The sequence below is a fragment of the Seriola aureovittata genome, chromosome 9 (assembly GCF_021018895.1).
Source record: "Seriola aureovittata isolate HTS-2021-v1 ecotype China chromosome 9, ASM2101889v1, whole genome shotgun sequence".
NCBI classification, from domain to species: domain Eukaryota; kingdom Metazoa; phylum Chordata; class Actinopteri; order Carangiformes; family Carangidae; genus Seriola; species Seriola aureovittata.
In genome coordinates this window covers 472,470-490,011 of record NC_079372.1, presented here as the reverse complement: position 1 = coordinate 490,011, position 17,542 = coordinate 472,470, and the positions used below count along the sequence as shown (strand labels likewise).

Sequence of the window (17,542 nt, the reverse complement as noted above, 5' to 3'; positions counted from 1 at the left end):
CAGCAAAAATATAAACCATCAAGAATTATATTCCTGGCTCTGGCTTTGAAACAACATAAAGAGTAGCCTTGTAAAATACTGCTTAACTGAATAGTCAACTGAAACTTGAATAAAATAAAAATCAAAGTAATTAAAAAAAAGTTTATTGACCTTTTTTGGTTCCTGGTCATAATCTTCTGAGATTGTTTGGAGGTTCAGCAAGCGTACATGAACTCAGTTTTTCTTAAACACTTTATAAACACTAAAAAACTGAGGTCATGACCCTACTGACATCCGCTATACATGGCAGTTTCATTGTTCATCCTAAAATCAACCAGTAGTTTAGTGATTAAGTAATTGATTAATCGACTGACAGAAAATCAATGGCAACAATTTTGGTAAGTGAGTAATCATTTCAGTTCATTTTAAGCACTTAAGGCCAAAATTTCTCTGGTACCAGCTTCTCAAATGTCAATTTTCTATAATGGTTCAACATCTTTAAGTCGATAAGTGGTCAGACGAAATAGGGAATCTTGGGTTTGGGGTTTTTCACCATTTTATACACTAAGCAATCAATCCACCATTGAAGAAAATAATTTTCAGACTATTGATAATGAAAATAATCTCCTATGATGGAATAATACTACCTTCCTCCAGATTTTCTTTGTATTAATTACGTGACAGACAAAACATTATAGCAATTTGATAAAACAAAACTTTACGACAATATAAACTAAAACAATAAAGCTTCATGTAGACCCAATTAATATGGAGGAAACCTGGGGATTTTCGGGCCCTGAGGCAGTTGCCCGTTTCTCACCGTTGGTAATCCACATCCACCTTTGGCTACGGCCCTGGCTCATAGTTTTGATCTCTTTCTGATTATTTTATCGATGTATCGTCCTTTATATTGTTTCTTTTTTTCCACAGAATTTTTTTTCACATGTCCCCCTAATCCTCTTCCATATATTTGTAACAGTGGACATTTACAAATATACGTTTCATGATTCAATACGAACAGTTTTTTTTTTTTTTTGGAGAAAGAGCAGCTGACGTCCCACCTCGGCCCCGCCTCTCCCGTGACGTCGCGCTCCTCCTTCCTTCCCGTCTGTCCCTCCGCTGCTAGCACAGTTAGCACTAGCACGTTAGCCCCCAGCAGCTGTTGGTGGCAGTCAGTCAGCCAGTCGGAGTCGTGGTGCATTTGTAATCCTCCTCCCTCCCGTAGAAAAAAACCGCAGACGGTTCGGTTGTTTCTTAGGGAGCCAGCTGCTTCACTTCTCCGGGCTACCTGCGGTAAAACATTGTTGTCCTCGCCGTCACGACAGGAAGAAGCTCTGGGACATGGCCAGACCAGAACAAGTCCTGGTGCTAGAGCCACAACACGAACTGAAATTCAGAGGTAACGCTGGCACAGAGGGCCGGGCCGGGCCGGGCTAGGTAGCTAACCTAGAAGCCGTTTATGACAGCCAGTGTATTGATTTCTGCATTAACCACTTAACGTTTGCTTAAGTGTCGTCGCTGTTGTTAGATTAGACAGACGTAACGAGTCTTCAGTCTGCGTTGAAACAGGTGAAATGACACTGTGCGCGACGATGCTAACCAGCTAGCATTCAGCCAACCTAGCAAGCAAATCAAACTGTTAGCTGTCATTGCAGCGTCAGGGCAGGCCCGCCGTCCCATTTCTCTAATTCACTCATTTGCTCCTGTCTGTGTCTTTCATCACCTGACAGCAGGTTAAACAACTCCGCGATGGGATCTAATTCTTGACATATGCCGTGCGCTCGGCGTTGTTGCTAACACCCGACTGTCAAAAAGTGGCTATTCTAGCATTTTCTACGATCAGGGTGTCATTGCTTAGCCTTATCACCATGCTTATTTCACAATATCATCAGCTAGCAACCTTCGACTGGGAGCTTTGCAGTTTACTCTCACTGTGCAGCCTGAATTCCTTTCCAGCTTTTCTATATACAGCCTGAACAACTGTAAATACAGTCGTAGCTGGGCAGGGCAGGGATAATGGAGATCACTGCCTTTGGGTATGATGTTGCTGGAGAAATGGGTCAAGCGATGGCCTAAGGTGAAGGGATCAGTCAGTAGTGGGCTGTTCACTGATCGATTATTGCAGCGCTTTGGAAGAAAAGATGAGCCAGGAGAAGATGCATACACCCACACAGTGTATCTGATCAGAGCAGTGAGATTGTTTGTCCAACATACGATTCCATAACCCGTGTTTAGTTGTCAAAACAAGTTGAATATTTCTGTCCGAAGAGGGGTAGTTTGAGGATGATTTAAATGATACAACAAGCAACAAGAAAACATTTGCACTTGGCACACGTTATAAAACTGCCCCTTGAATAAGTTTTTTATATCATCCAAATTTTGGCTGAGGGTGGGGTGTGAGTAATAAAATAAATGCTTGCACATTTTGCTGCTCTTGCCACTGTTTTAATGTTTAATTTGCATTGTTTAGGGCAGACTCTGTGGAGTCCCTCACAAAATCCACTCACATATTCATCCTTGAAGACCCATGTGTATCATCAAACCAGTCTCTGTGACATGTTTGAGTGCCCACTGAGCTTCGATTTTCAACATGGAACCCAAGCCAGGCTGTAAATTTACATATACGTTCTTAAGTCACTGTGCTGTTGCTCTCCGTGTCCTCCTCAGGCCCGTTTACAGATGTCGTTACTGCCACTCTGAAGCTCACCAACCCCACAGATAGAAATGTGTGTTTCAAAGTCAAGACTACCGCACCTCGCAGATACTGTGTGCGCCCAAACAGTGGCATCATTGACGCTGGAACCTCCATCAACGTTTCTGGTTGGTAAAAAATTTTTGCATCCTCTTGCAACACAGATGACAGGCCTAATCAAAGTTCAAGCCCACGATGTGGTTTTCACATTACATTCAGACAGCTGTGTGATACTGACACAATGAGATATGTATATGTTGCACTTCTGTAGTTGCTTTCAGACAGTATGTCTAAGTTAGGAGTAGGTATTCAGTATCTGAGGAACAACTGACTACAATTGTGTGTAATGGCCCAGCATAAGGAGGCAGTTAATGGTAATTTTATCCAGCAAAATAAGTTCAGTGTGAAAGCTATACCAAGCTATCTTGATCATCAAAATACTTGATGATATCTAGTCTCATGATTACTGAACTACCAGCACCAAAATAATTTTTGTAGCCTCAGTTCTAGTAGCCATTGTACTGATACAGCATTCAGCTACTTGAGGTTAGAAATATTGTTAGGAAATCATCAGAGGGCACATCTCTAACTGTCTTTGCAAGTGCTGTGTAATAATAACCTGCACAAAAACAAATAATTATAATAACGCTGTTTAGTTCCAAACATGTAAAGAATAAAAGAAGAGTTGGAAATGATAGATAGCAGTATAGTTAGGTTGTTAAATTAAAGATATCAGATATCAATGGTAAATATATCAGTTTATTTAAAAACACAAATCTAAAATAAGTTGAAGATTTGAAAATTGGAGTTATATTATCGTACAAGAACTAATATCAGTGTGAGGAACATGTAACATGATTTTTGGTGCATTGTTAATAATTTTTGTATAATATCTAAAGAGTCTGAGTTGTGATTTATTCCAAACTCTGTTACAACAGTGTTTGGATTAAAATGATCCCATGCTCAAACAGACAAATTGAATTTCTAACATTGATTCAGTGACTGAGTAAATGATCATTCAGCCATGAAAGTTATAATTTCAGGACAAGTAGTCAGTTCATGAGGAGTAAGCAGGTCACACTACAACCCAAATCAAACCTGACCAACATCTTTACTTGTCTTTTGCCTTTTTCATTTACCGGTTGTGTAGTAATTAAGGGGCAACACAGGAAGTTAGTCCTTTCCCTAATGATCTGGGTTTCCATTCTGTTATTGTTTTTGTCCACAGTTATGCTACAGCCTTTTGACTATGACCCCAATGAAAAGAGTAAACACAAATTCATGGTGCAGTCCATGCTGGCTCCATACGACATGACTGATATGGAAGGAGTTGTGAGTACCTGTGCATAAAATATGATTTGGGATTATAATGTTGTTATTCATAGTTGTCCTATTGAGATATATCAGTATCTTTCAGAAACCTAAAGTAATGCCATTGTGCAGAAGATTTTCTGAAAAATAAAAAAAAATAAAAAGAAAGATAAAATAATCTGATCAGATGCTGTTCCTTTATGAACTGTCTCTGTATTTTCTTTCTGTCTCTTTCCCTCTTGATTTTTGTCATTCACAGTGGAAAGAGGCGAAACCTGAAGAGCTGATGGATTCAAAGTTGAGATGTACATTTGAGATGCCTTTAGAAAATGACAAAACTGTAAGTCTAACTCCTCCACGTGTGCACCATATATTTCAGAGATTTAAATAGCCATTTCAGGCCCATTGGATATGGTCTTAAAAAATTTTATCAGATGGAAACATTCACATTGCATGTTTCTTTAGAGTTTATTTTTTCCCTTTTGTTCAGTATTTTTTCACTCTCTTACCCATCAGCAACACATCACTGTGTGCCACCCATTACATATTTTATTTATTCATTTATGATTTATTTGTTTGTACTTTCATCTCACTTCTTGCCATGTCTCTGCATGTCTCTTCATCCCCTTCCTACCTGTCCCTCTACTCTCACCCCAATGCCCCCCCCACCCTCACTCTCCACAGCATGAGAGTGAAAGCAACAAAACTGTGTCTTCCTCTACCTCCTCTGTTAAGACTGAGCACCCCGCGCTGCCCAAGTCAGCCAGCGCTTCACTGGATGACGGGGAGGTGAAGAAGATAATGGAGGAGTGCAAGCGGCTGCAGATGGAGGTGCAGAGGCTACGGGAAGAAAACAAACAGATTAGGGTGAGACGCTGTAGAACCCATAAAAGAGAAAATCTGTCTGCGTTTTCTATCAGGCTTGTATATTCTACTCCAGCACTTCCTCTATCATTCAAAGAGACAGAAACAACCATAGAGTTTATTCTTGAATGTGGTGTCTGGTTTGAAAAAGGTGGACAGGGTGAATAATAAAAAAAAAATATATATAAAACTTATTTTATTGAAATGACTGGCCATCATAAAACCAGAGACATATTTTTTTTGGATACTGAAACCAGTGCTGTGTTGTATGAGAGTAAAGCTGAATACTGACTAACTGCCCCACGTTTGTCTAAAATCATTTCACTTATTGCTTGAATGGTAACTTATTTCCAAATGAGGATTTAGAGGTTAAAAGCTGCACATATCAGGTGACATTCTTTAACTTTTAAAAATATCAAAATAAAAAACGGAAGGTGTCAAATTAGTGTCGTACTTATGTCAGGGATTTGATTGTGTGATTAGATTTTTCTGACAGCACTCGAATGCAGCAATAATTATACCAGATTCTTTAGGCGGATAGTGGTATAACTATTTAAAAGTTAAAAAAATCTATAATGGCATATCTGCAAATATTTTTTAAAGAGCTGGAACCAAGTTGTGTATGAAGTGGGAAATTTTGCAGTAGGAAAGTAAAGTTGTCAGAGCAAACTCTGATAATAAGGACACAGTTTCTAAGTGACTTCCATTTCTGTAGGGTTTCTTGTTACTTGCATAAATACACTGAAAACATTATATTCATGATAAATAGAAGTCTGTATTTGACTGTGTATGTGTGTGTGCATTCACGCATGCGTGTGCGCTGAGCTGTTTCGAATGCATCTCTGACTCCCCTTTCCTCATCTCAGGAGGATGACGGGCTGCGGAAGAGAAAGGTGATGTCAATGGTTACTCCTCACTCCTCCGCCATGGCGACCTCAGCCGTGAGGGATGAAGGCCTAAGCACCCGTGTCCTGGCGCTCTGCATGCTGTTCTTTGTCATTGGAGTCATCATTGGCAAGCTGCTCCTGTAGAGACACAGACGGACAGAGCACAGAGACGGACGGACGGGTGGCGTGCTCGGGGAGGACACGTGTCAGTGATGGCAACGGGGATGTCTTCTGGGTTTATGTTGATTTATCTTTCTATTGTTTTGTTTTTTTGTTTTTTTTTTAACATTTAAGGCAATATCATGATGGTTTGTCTGGATGGAAAATAATTTAATGTGTAAAAAGAAAACGAAGGAAGGCGGTCCCAAGTTAAACCATGAGTGCGAGCGTTTTTGTCACAGGTCTTGCCTTTTTCTTTTTTTGTGAAATGATGACCACCTCTGATATGTTCTTTCCGTCCATCCCTTCTCCCTAAATGATCCTCCCCAACTTGCACAGGTCACAGTTAGTGGTGTATGGAAGTGGCTTCAAGCTGGCTGAATGTCGAAAGTCTTTCATTGATTCTTTATTGATTTTTAAGCCTTCGAGCTCCTCACTCACATTGTCTATAAGAAATGTATAACACTCCTCTCCTGATAATCTCTCTTCCACTTATTACTCATAATCTGCAAGGAGAAGTGAACACAAGTGATCGGTGAAAGACTTTTATCCTAGACTCAGACCCTGTGTGTTGTCTTCTGAACAGTATGTGGTAAAAATGTGAGCCAGTAGAAGCCATGCATGTGTGTGTCATGTTGATTTTGCCTCCTGCAGGAGGGCTGATGTGACTGCGTGTGGATGTTTTTATGAGGAGACCACAAACGGCGAAATCACAGGCTGTTTCAGAACAAAGGAAGATGGGTGGTGTAAAAAAAAAAAAGAAAAAACTGTCCTCTGAACAGATTACCTGTGCACAACAGAAAAATGGGGGTTTTTGATTATAAACTTAATGATTTAAGTCAGAATTCAATAAATCAATTTTGGGGCCATTTGTAAAATTATAACCTTGTAAAATCAATATTATGATAAAGAATTGATGCTGCACAGCGATCTAGTTCAAAAACAAAGCTGTAGTCTATTTCAAGGCATGAGATTTTCCAAGTTAACACTTTGACAATTTCTTCCTCAGGTTGCAGGAGAGAAGAGTGGCACTAGACTAAAAACAGACCCAGAAAAATTTCCCCCTTAAACCAGTGAACTTGTCATGCAAAACCAACTCAATATACAATATCCACTATGTAACAATAGTTTTGGCCAATGTTGTATTTGCGTCCTTTAGTGTATTACAGCAGTTGTTTGCTTTTTTTCCCTTATATTATCATGTAGCCACGATGCTTCTGTTGTTTATAATATTCAAATGCACTATATTCAAGTGTTCACTCTGCAGTCTGCATGAAATTACCTGGGTTTATTTTGATTATTATTATTTTGTTTGAGTGTTGAAGTTATAATAGAAAAACAAAAAAATACTGTCTTTACAAAAGGGACCATCTTGAGTCTGGTTTATCAGTTTGTGTGTGTTTTTGTTCCTTTTCCATCATCTTTTTCTTTTATTTCCTGTTGGGCTCTGGTGGTTGTGAGATAACAGAGACAACACAGCTGTATTATCTCCATTATCACGTGACCAGCTCACCAAACTTCTTGGTTGTTTAAAAAAAAGAAAGGAGAAAAAAAAGAGATTAACCATCTGTATTTTTCGTTGCCTGAGGGAGCAGAGAGGAGGGGATGTGGGCGGCTGGGAGGAGGACTGACCTGTGAATACACACTACATTGAAGAAAAAACATGGCATCAACGCTTCAGACCACATGCAAAGATACAGTCACACAACAATGTAATCAAACAGTAATTGGATACTCTTTTGTATGTACATAAAAATAAAAATACTTAAAAAGATAACTGGCAAAGTTATTAACATACTGTAGTAAGGAAGAAAATAATTAAACAACCACCATGGTTCATGTAGCATCATAATGAATTAAAATACATAAACCCCCAACTGTCTTTTTCTGTGAAAAGTTTACTAATTTTTTTCTCATTTAGTTTAGATTGCAGTCTCTGAAAAAGGGGTGAAATGGGCTGTGAGGTGTCTGTGTATATGTGTGTGTCTGTGTGTGTGTGTGGCTGCAAAAACAGGTTGATGGAGGATCAGCTAAAAAGCAACTTTGCAACTCCTGTTGGCATATTTATTTTTATTAATAGTATGAATGCTGAGGCATTCACACAGTTGTTATTCAAATCTTTATTATTAGTTATTATTTTTATTATTAGTTTGAACGCTGAGGCATTCTATTTGAATAACTATTGTTATGATAAAAGCAAGGACCCTGAACTTGATAGAATGGTGGAATGTACCAAAGACTACATTAACTTCTGTATGGACACTAATACCAGCGAGGACTGTACACTGCTTTCCAAACAACAAAACCTTGATCACCAGTAACATCAAGACCCTCCTCAACCAGAACGATGGAGACAGGCTCAGGTGTGTGCAACATGAGCTGAAGAGAGATTAAAGCAGGCGAAAGAGGACTACAAAAAGAAAGTAGAGAGGAAGCTGCAGCACAACACCAGAGAGGTGTGGAAGGGGATGAGGACCATCACTGGCTATAAAGAGAAGAACAGCCAGGAAACATCAGGTGACGTGGACAAGGCCAATGAGTTCAACCTGTTCTACAACAGGTGTGACACAGCCTCACCTGTTCTCTCTCCCACTGCATCAGCTGCAGCTTCTCCTACGGCATCTCCTCCACAACCTGACACTGCAGCTGCAACTCCCTCCACACTGGGGTCAAGTCTCCTGTCCTTTACAGCGGAGGTGAGGGCGGAGCTCAAGAGGCTACGTCCTGGAAAGGCAACAGGCCGGGATGGTGTGTGTCCGAGGCTGTTAAAGGACTGTGTTTTGATTTCTCAAGTGCATTTAACACCATCCAACCCACCCATTCTTAAAGACAAGCTGAAAGGGATGGGGGAGGATCCCTGCTTTACGTCCTGGATTATGGATTACCTGACAAGACCACCCCAGTACGTCAGGCTGGGTAACTGTGTCTCAGGAACAGTGATGAGCAGCACTGGGGCTCCACAGGGGACTGTTCTGGCTCTGTTCCTGTTCACCCTGTATACGGCCGACTTTAAATACAACTCTGAGTCCTGCCACATCCAGAAATACTCGGATGACACATCTATTGTGCTGCATATCAGGAACAGGCAGGAAGACGATCTGATGATGGCCTTCAGTGAATGAAGCAACAAGAACTGCCTCCTTCTGAACACCTCCAGGACCAAGTAGATGGTCATGGACTTTTGGAGGTCTAGGCCCACCCTTCAGCCAGTCAACATTCGAGGGAAGGACATTGAGGTGGTGCACACTTATAAATACCTAGGTGTTAACCTGGACAGTAAACTGGACTGGTCCCTGAACACAGATGTCATCTACCTGAAGGGGCAGAGCCGGCTCTTTATCCTCAGGAAGCTCAGGACCTTTTTCATCAGCAAGCTAATAGACACATGAATTTCACCAAGGGGATAAATAAAGTATCTATCTATCTATCTATCTATCTATTTATCTATCTATCTATCTATCTATCTATCTAATTAAATACAGACAAGCAAAGAGGTATACAGACAGAAAAACAGGCAGACAGAAACAGACAGGTAGATAGACAGACACACACACACACACACCCACGCACAGACTCACACATACAGAAAGCTGTTTACAAATTAGTAGTCATAGAGGGAGATACCAGTCCAGACTGAACAGAACAACAGTAACTACAGCAGCAGACATACTGAATTTAACCTGCTCCAGTGGTGTTATACTCCAGATCCTCCTTTTACTTCCTTCAGTTGTTAACTACTCCTGCATACTTTGTGCTATATAAACCGTTCAACTATCAAAACGTTCAGCTTCTTCAGGAGATGTATCCCTACCTTCAACTTTTTGATATTATTCATTTTTGAAATGATAAATGTTTTCTGCAATTTTTTACAGTGTAAGTGACTGGAGATGATGTTCACACACTTCTGCATCTTTGAAATTCAATTACTTGAGCATACTTTCAGCTACAGGTCTCATTCAAACTTTAAAGTGTTCACAACACTCCAGCAATTAAGCGATTATTCAGCTTATTGACACCTTAAAGTTTCTAATGTTTAGGATGCAGTTCATCTTTCGTCATAATTACTTCTTCACCTTTTTAAGGCATTTTGTTCCTACTTCCACCTTTGCCAGTAAATAAATTGGCTTTTGACTGTTTCAACAACATGTTTCAGTTCTCAGCTTTTGCAGCTAATGGACCTCAGCTCCTACCATTTAACATTTTTGTATTTAATTTTTCAACGCACTGTACTTTACTTGATATGAGCTGCTTTCTCAACTATTTTAGCAGGGTGTCAGAAATCTCCTTCAGGTGTGACAAGTTTTGCTTGTATATTTTTTCTTTTTTAGGCTTTTCTCAGCCAATTCAGGCCAATTAGCTTTGAACTTAGATATTTTTCTGTTTTGTACATTTTGTACATCTTTTTAGAATTTCATGCTGTTTGTTAAACTTTTCATCAACAATTCAGGTATTTTTCAACCATTTTATGCCATTCAACCTCCAGCTTACAATTTTTGCTTTTAAGCTTCAGCCAATGCTTGAGCTACTTTAACATTGCTTCAGCAATCTCATTCATCTCTCACTCACACGCATTTTCTTCAGGAAATGCATTTTCTAGTTAGTATGAATGCTGAGGCATTCGCACTATTGTTATTCAAATCTTTACATTTTAATCATATTATTAGTGTGAATGCTGCTACAGAGGCATAATAGTTTCAGGATGTCCATCCATCCAGAAGGACAAACGTCCCATTCGGTAGACATGATATCTCAGTAACGCCTTGACGGAACTTCATCAAATTTGGCACAAATGTTCACTTAAACGCAAGGATTTAGTGGTCAAAGGTCAAGTTCATAGTCACCTCACAAATCATGATACTGGTCTCCTGAACGCAATATCTCCAGATCTCCTCAAGGCAATCCCTTCAAATGTCCACATGGACTCCCACATGAGCTATGTGTAATGTTACTCGCTGTATGGGTCATCTTCAAAATAAGAAAGAAAAAGAAAATAAAGGAATTACCCTAACTCAAGCAGCCTACTTTCTCCTGATTATAACTGATATCATGACCAATGGTTCTAGTATGTAACCTGTCAGATTAATGTTTTGTGTGTGTTTTTTTTTTTTTTTTTTACATTGCAACTGGAAAAAGAAAGAAAAGGAAAGAAAGATAGATGTCTCCTATTCTTACCCCTTGTGAACAAATAAAACGAACCGTGACCCATCCTGGCCTGACCCCTAACCTGTTAGGGCAGATTATCCACGCAGGGCAAAATAGCTTTAAACGTGCTCCTAAAGTGCTTCTGCTGACACTTTATTCTGGCTCAACACTGGCATTTTTTTTTTCCTTTAACCTAACCTGACTTTGTAATGCCCCTAAACGATCAACATCTCCAGCCAGGCGGCACTCTGCAACGTCACAGGCATCAGGGGGTGGCACCAGTTGAGGTGGGGTGTGCCAAAACCCCCAGAAACAAGTTTTACAGCTGTACTGTACTCCACACGACCTACAGGTGTTCTAACCAATTACAGTCCTAGTATGCAAATGAGAGTCAAAGTATTGAGAGTCCTTTGCCATATTCACCCTTATAACTACCCTAACCTACCTACCTACCCTAACCCTCATTCTTCTGATGCCCTCCTGTGGCCTTCACCAGGCACTGACCTCTGCACATATACAGCGGGGCAAAAAAGTATTTAGTCAGCCACCGATTGTGCAAGTTCTCCCACTTAAAAAAAGATGAGGCCTGTAATTTTCATCATAGGTACACTTCAACTATGAGAGACAGAATGAGGAAAAAAAAAAAAAAAAAAAAAAAAAAAAAAAAAAAAAAAAAAAAATCCAGAAAATCACATTGTCTGATTTTTAAAGAATTTATTTGCAAATTATGGTGGAAAATAAGTATTTGGTCAATAACAAAAGTTCATCTCAATACTTTGTTAAATACCCTTGTTGGCAATGACAGAGGTCAAACGTTTTCTGTAAGTCTTCACAAGGTTTTCACACACTGTTGCTGGTATTTTGGCCCATTCCTCCATGCAGATCTCCTCTAGAGCAGTGATGTTTTGGGGCTGTCGCTGGGCAACACGGACTTTCAACTTCCTCCAAAGATTTTCTATGGGGTTGAGATCTGGAGACTGGCTAGGCCTCTCCAGGACCTTGAAATGCTTCTTACGAAGCCACTCCTTCGTTGCCCGGGCAATGTGTTTGGGATCATTGTCATACTGAAAGACCCAGCCACGTTTCATCTCCAATGCCCTTGCTGATGGAAGGAGGTTTTCACTCAAAATCTCACGATACATGGCCCCATTCATTCTTTCCTTTACACGGATCAGTCGTCCTGGTCCCTTTGCAGAAAAACAGCCCCAAAGCATGGTGTTTCCACCCCCATGCTTCACAGTAGGTATGGTGTTCTTTGGATGCATCGCAGCATTCTTTGTCTTCCAAACACGACAAGTTGAGTTTTTACCAAAAAGTTCTATTTTGGTTTCATCTGACGTTCTCCCAATCCTCTTCTGGATCATCCAAATGCTCTCTAGCAAACCTCAGACGGGCCTGGACATGTCCTGGCTTAAGCAGGGGGACACGTCTGGCACTGCAGGAATTGAGTCCCTGGCGGCTTAGTGTGTTACTGATGGTAGCCTTTGTTACTTTGGTCCCAGCTTTCTGCAGGTCATTCACTAGGTCCCCCCGTGTGGTTCTGGGATTTTTGCTCACTGTTCTTGTGATCATTTTGACCCCATGGGGTGAGATCTTGCGTGGAGCCCCAGATCGAGGGAGATTATCAGTGGTCTTGTATGTCTTCCATTTTCTAATAATTGCTCCCACAGTTGATTTCTTCACACCAAGCTGCTTACCTATTGCAGATTCAGTCTTCCCAGCCTGGTGCAGGTCTACAATTTTGTTTCTGGTGTCCTTTGACAGCTCTTTGGTCTTGGCCATAGTGGAGTTTGGAGTGTGACTGTTTGAGGTTGTGGACAGGTGTCTTTTATACTGATAACGAGTTCAAACAGGTGCCATTAATACAGGTAACGAGTGGAGGACAGAGGAGCCTCTTAAATAAGAAGTTACAGGTCTGTGAGAGCCACAAATCTTGCTTGTTTGTAGGTGACCAAATACTTATTTTACTGAGGAATTTACCAATTAATTCATTAAAAATCTTACAATGTGATTTCCTGGATTCTTCTTCCCCCCATTCTGTCTCTCATAGTTGAAGTGTACCTATGATGAAAACTACAGGCCTCTTTCATCTTTTTAAGTGGGAGAACTTGCACAATTGGTGGCTGACTAAATACTTTTTTGCCCCACTGTACCTTGTTAGAGACTACACTGTCACAAAGTAATGCAATAATCACATACCTGCCTTTTTTGTATATTCTTGTGGATGGGCTTTATTTATTTATTTTCATTTTGGCATACTTCAACATAATAGTCAACGGCATCTTAAAAGATATATGATGATAATAATAATAATAATAATAATAATAATAATAATGAAGTGGTATTGCATCTGGATTTTATTAATTTAAAAGCACCATATAATCTTGACATTCCAGGTAATTTTAACGTAAAACATTATGACTTTTTAGAAATATAATTCATTAAATTATTACTCACATTATTACTCAATTACATACACTCACAGACGCTGGTGCACGGCTGCAGCTTATGTGTTTGTGGGGAGCAGAAAGAGACAGATATACATTTTGGGGCAATGCTGCTGTCAATGAAGTAGATCCTGATTCTTTGGCCTATTCTGCTTTTGTGACTGACGCAGTAGTTTGGACTTTTGACCAATAGGTGGAGACATATGCTAAAGTTTGGCAGCTGGGACACAGTAACAGAGACAGCAAAGTACTCATGCAGGCCCAGCTCATTATAGATTTTTAATGATAGAAATCAGGTAAAACAAACTTGATTAGCCAGCTGTATATGCTGTCACAGAAAAAGAGAGCCACCAATACCAGCTGCAGTATTATTGCATCCCTAATTGTAAACCTGCACATTCTAATTGTGGAATGGGCCATGCTACATTTTTTGTCCTTGTATTACTTGTATGCTATATGTTTTGGAGGAACTTGACTACAGTGCTCTCACTTGGAATAGAGCATCTTTTACACTGAGGTTTTGCTACATTTACTTGATTGTGGACTGAGCCATTCTGCATTTTTTTTACTTATTACTTTAAATAGGGTCCGATACCAACCATTTTGGACTTTTATTCCTACTCGTAATACCCCTTACTCTTGTAAATGATCTGTGTACATCCCTCTCCACTGAAGGATTTAAATCACAGAGAGATCCGGTACTTTAGAATTATTTATTTACCTCAGCACAACTCAAACCACACAGAAAAAATACAAAACTGTGTTATAATGTCACTGAAATGTACAAACAGTGAAAATACTTGTAAAAAGATCAACCAATAAAAACACTTTCTGCAACATACGCATTTTAAAGTGTCAGCCTCAGTCAGTCCTTCTGCTCCTGCTGCACCTTTTTTAGCCTTTTTAAATTACCTCCTCAGCTCCTTCACCTGCGAAGCCCTACTCTTCTTTCTTGATGTACTCTTTATTTTTTCTGCCAAGGAGCCCTCAAGAGAAGTTGTTCCCCAGGGTTTCCAACCCAGAGGCCAGATGTTGCCTTTCACACCATCCCTCTGGATATGGAGAGCCTTTAAATGCACAATCACATGCACGTTGATTTGTTTTTGTTATTTACCTTTGATGGCAAGTTGTTGTATGTAATGTATAGCTGAAGAATGCACTCTGGACAGAAGACAGCTTCCCTTGATAGGAAAGGTGTGTCAGCATGTTTGGCTCCAGAGCTGAAGCCAATGCCAGCTCCGGGTCATCCAGGTTTGCAGCGGCCTTTACCAGGGAGGTCCATGGTGGAGGCGTAGTGTCTGGGCTGGTCAGCTGGAACTATGGGACATTTCATTGGACGCCGCCAGCGGTGTAGTGGTTCCCAATATGCTTAGCGTAACTTATCCTACCCTAACCTAACCTATAGAAGCCTATAGGGGACTATATTCAAATGATAATGTAATTCCACAATAGCATTTTAATTTTCACCAAATGTATGTGTTATTTGAATATAATGAAAATAAAAATGCAATTTCCAAAAATCCCCTAACTTTCCCCCAACCTGGGCCTTGACAGTGCATACATACACTATCATTTCCACAGGCTTTCAAACCATTTTTACAAAAAAAAGACTTTATTCCTTCCTACCAGATTACATGGTAGGCTTACTGCAGCAAAGGCTAACTCACATGCAATACATTGTGTTTATATGTTTAACATTCAGTATATTTATTATACAGCACACAACACATTGGAGCTGAGGGTTGGTAGGGACCGCCCAAACTTGTAAAGTAACCAATCACAAAGAAGCCTGTCGAATTTGCACAGTGTGTATGAAAAATGTGAATGAAACTCCAGTGCAGCTCCCATCTTTGGGGTTTGCTGTTCTATACCCTGGGATACACTGAAAATCAGGTCAAGCGGTAAAAAAGGACTTTAAAAGAAAATGAGAAAATATGTTCTTAGACACTAACAAATGCAGATACACTCTGCGAATTACGCAGACATCTGCATGGTCCCTGTATTACCCTCAAGTCTGCGTAATGTCAGTGTGTAGTCGGGTCAATTGTCTGTCTAAAACCATGACACACACACAGATAGACAGACAGAAAGCTGTTAGTTAGTACTGATAGAGAGAGATTACAGTTCAGATTGAACAGTACAATAGGAAATACAAGGCAGACATATTGAATTTAGCCTGCTTTACTGGTATTATACTTGAAATCCTCCTTTTACTTTCCTTTGGTTGATAACTACTCCTGCATACTGTGTGCTACATAAAATGTTCAACTATCAACACGTTAGGCTTCCTCAGGAGATTTATGCTTACATTCAACGTTTTGATACTATTTATGATTTTTGAAATATAATATAATTATATTTTTAATTTTATTTTTCTGCAATTTTTTAAGGTGTAAGTCAGTGGAGACGATGTTCAACGCCTTCAAAACTTCAACCCCTTTTCACTTCAACTACATAAGCATACTTTTAGCTACAGACTTCAATCAAACTTTAAACTGTTCACAAGACTTTCAGCTATTAAGTGATTATTCAGCCTATTGATATCTTAAATGAAAGTTTCTACTATTTAGGATGCAGTTCATTTTTCTTTTACTAATACAAATGATTTTTTCTTTCACAGTTTTAAGGCATTTTATTGCTGATTCCATTTTTGGCAGTAAATGATTTGGCTTTCAACTGTTTCAACAATATGTTTTAGTTTTCAGCTTTTGTAGCTAATGGACTTCAGCTCCTCTAGTTTAACATTTTGGTATCTAATTTTTCAGAGCACTGTACTTCACTTAATATGAGCTGCTTTCTCAACTATTTTAGCAGTGTCAGAAATCTCCTTCAGATGTGACAAGGTTTGCTTGTATATTTATTCTGTCTCAGGCTTTTTTCAGCCATTTTATGCCATTTAGCTTTCAACTAACATGTTTTTCTGTTTTGTACATTTTTGTACAGTTCTGTGTTGTTTGTTACACTTTCCACCAACAAAACAGGTCTTTTTTAACCATTTCATGCCATTCAACCTTCAGCTTACAAGTCCTGTTTTTAATCTTCAGCCATTGCTCACCATTGCTTCAGCAATCTTATTCAGCTCTCAGCATTCACACGCAAGCAGGAAATGCATTTTCTAGTTTATTTGATCTTATTAATTTTATTGTTTATCCTCCTTCTGTGTTCTTATTTTCACTTCATTTGCATTGTCTGGTTTTATATATTTTGTAAACTTAAGAAAGATTCTGTATAAGTAAAGTTTATTATGTATTTAACTCATAATAAAAATTATTATTAATATGTATTTATCCCTTTACACCTGGCCCATGGAGCAGTCCTCCAATGATCACAGAGACACTGCTCTGTTCTGTTAGCTGGGATTGGACCTCCAACAGTGAGAGAAGCCACAGAAAGGCACCAGCTTTACTGCTCAATCTGTGACCCACAAGTCAAGACAGATTACATCTGATTGGATCACTGATGGCTCGTCTGACCTACAATCTGCTGCATTCTCATCATCGTTTCCCTGGGCAAAGGTTTCCATGGAAACAAACCCTGGGTTACTTTAATCTGTTGTTTTGCAGCCCTCACTCATCTGCAGGCAGACTGGATTCCTTTTTGTTAGGCTCATATTCTTCTGCTCTATTTCCTCACTGAGCTCTCTCTCTCTCTCTCTCACCCTCACCCTCTCTTGCTATCTCTTTCATCCTCTTCCTCACGCTATACACACACACACACATATATATCTATATATAGATATATATCTATATATATATATCTTTATATCTATATATATATATATATATATCTATATATAGATATATAGATAGATAGATAGATATTTTATTTACCCGCTAGGGGAAATTCATGTGTCCATTAGCTCATTGTTGAATAATAATAATAATAAAAACAGTTAATAAGAAATTAACAAAAATAATTAGATTAGTACATTTCCTTTGGCTGAGGTGTTGTATAGCCTGGTGGCAGTGGGAACAAAGGATCTCCTGAACCTCTCTGTTCTGCAGCGCAGTGAGATGAGATGTTTGCTGCAGCTGTAGCTGCTTCTCTGTCCTGCCAGAATG

At 39.5% G+C, this 17,542-nt stretch overlaps 1 protein-coding gene across 2 annotated transcripts; it reads left to right on the top strand.

The window, feature by feature from the left end:
* Window positions 1–1,081: 1,081 nt before the first annotated feature.
* Window positions 1,082–7,769, top strand: LOC130174926 (vesicle-associated membrane protein-associated protein B/C-like). Of its 2 annotated transcripts, none has more exons than XM_056385177.1 (6): window positions 1,082–1,378; window positions 2,647–2,799; window positions 3,900–4,003; window positions 4,242–4,322; window positions 4,718–4,849; window positions 5,713–7,769. In XM_056385177.1, the coding sequence occupies exons 1-6, from the start codon at window positions 1,321–1,323 to the stop codon at window positions 5,875–5,877; spliced, it is 693 nt and encodes a 230-aa protein (XP_056241152.1). In that variant the 5' UTR covers window positions 1,082–1,320; the 3' UTR covers window positions 5,878–7,769. The 2 variants fall into 2 exon arrangements, with proteins under 2 accessions (XP_056241152.1, XP_056241151.1); XM_056385176.1 differs by having other exon boundaries at window positions 1,085–1,378; window positions 4,667–4,849.
* The last annotated feature ends 9,773 nt before the right edge of the window (window positions 7,770–17,542 follow it).

Excerpts from the sequence above, each read along its gene's own strand:
- LOC130174926 (XM_056385176.1), top strand. The coding sequence starts at position 1,321 with ATGGCCAGACCAGAACAAGTCCTGGTGCTAGAGCCACAACACGAACTG. Across the intron at positions 4,004-4,241 it reads TGACTGATATGGAAGGAGTT|TGGAAAGAGGCGAAACCTGA; the intron begins GTGAGTACCTGT and ends TGTCATTCACAG. Across the intron at positions 4,323-4,666 it reads CTTTAGAAAATGACAAAACT|CATGAGAGTGAAAGCAACAA; the intron begins GTAAGTCTAACT and ends CACTCTCCACAG.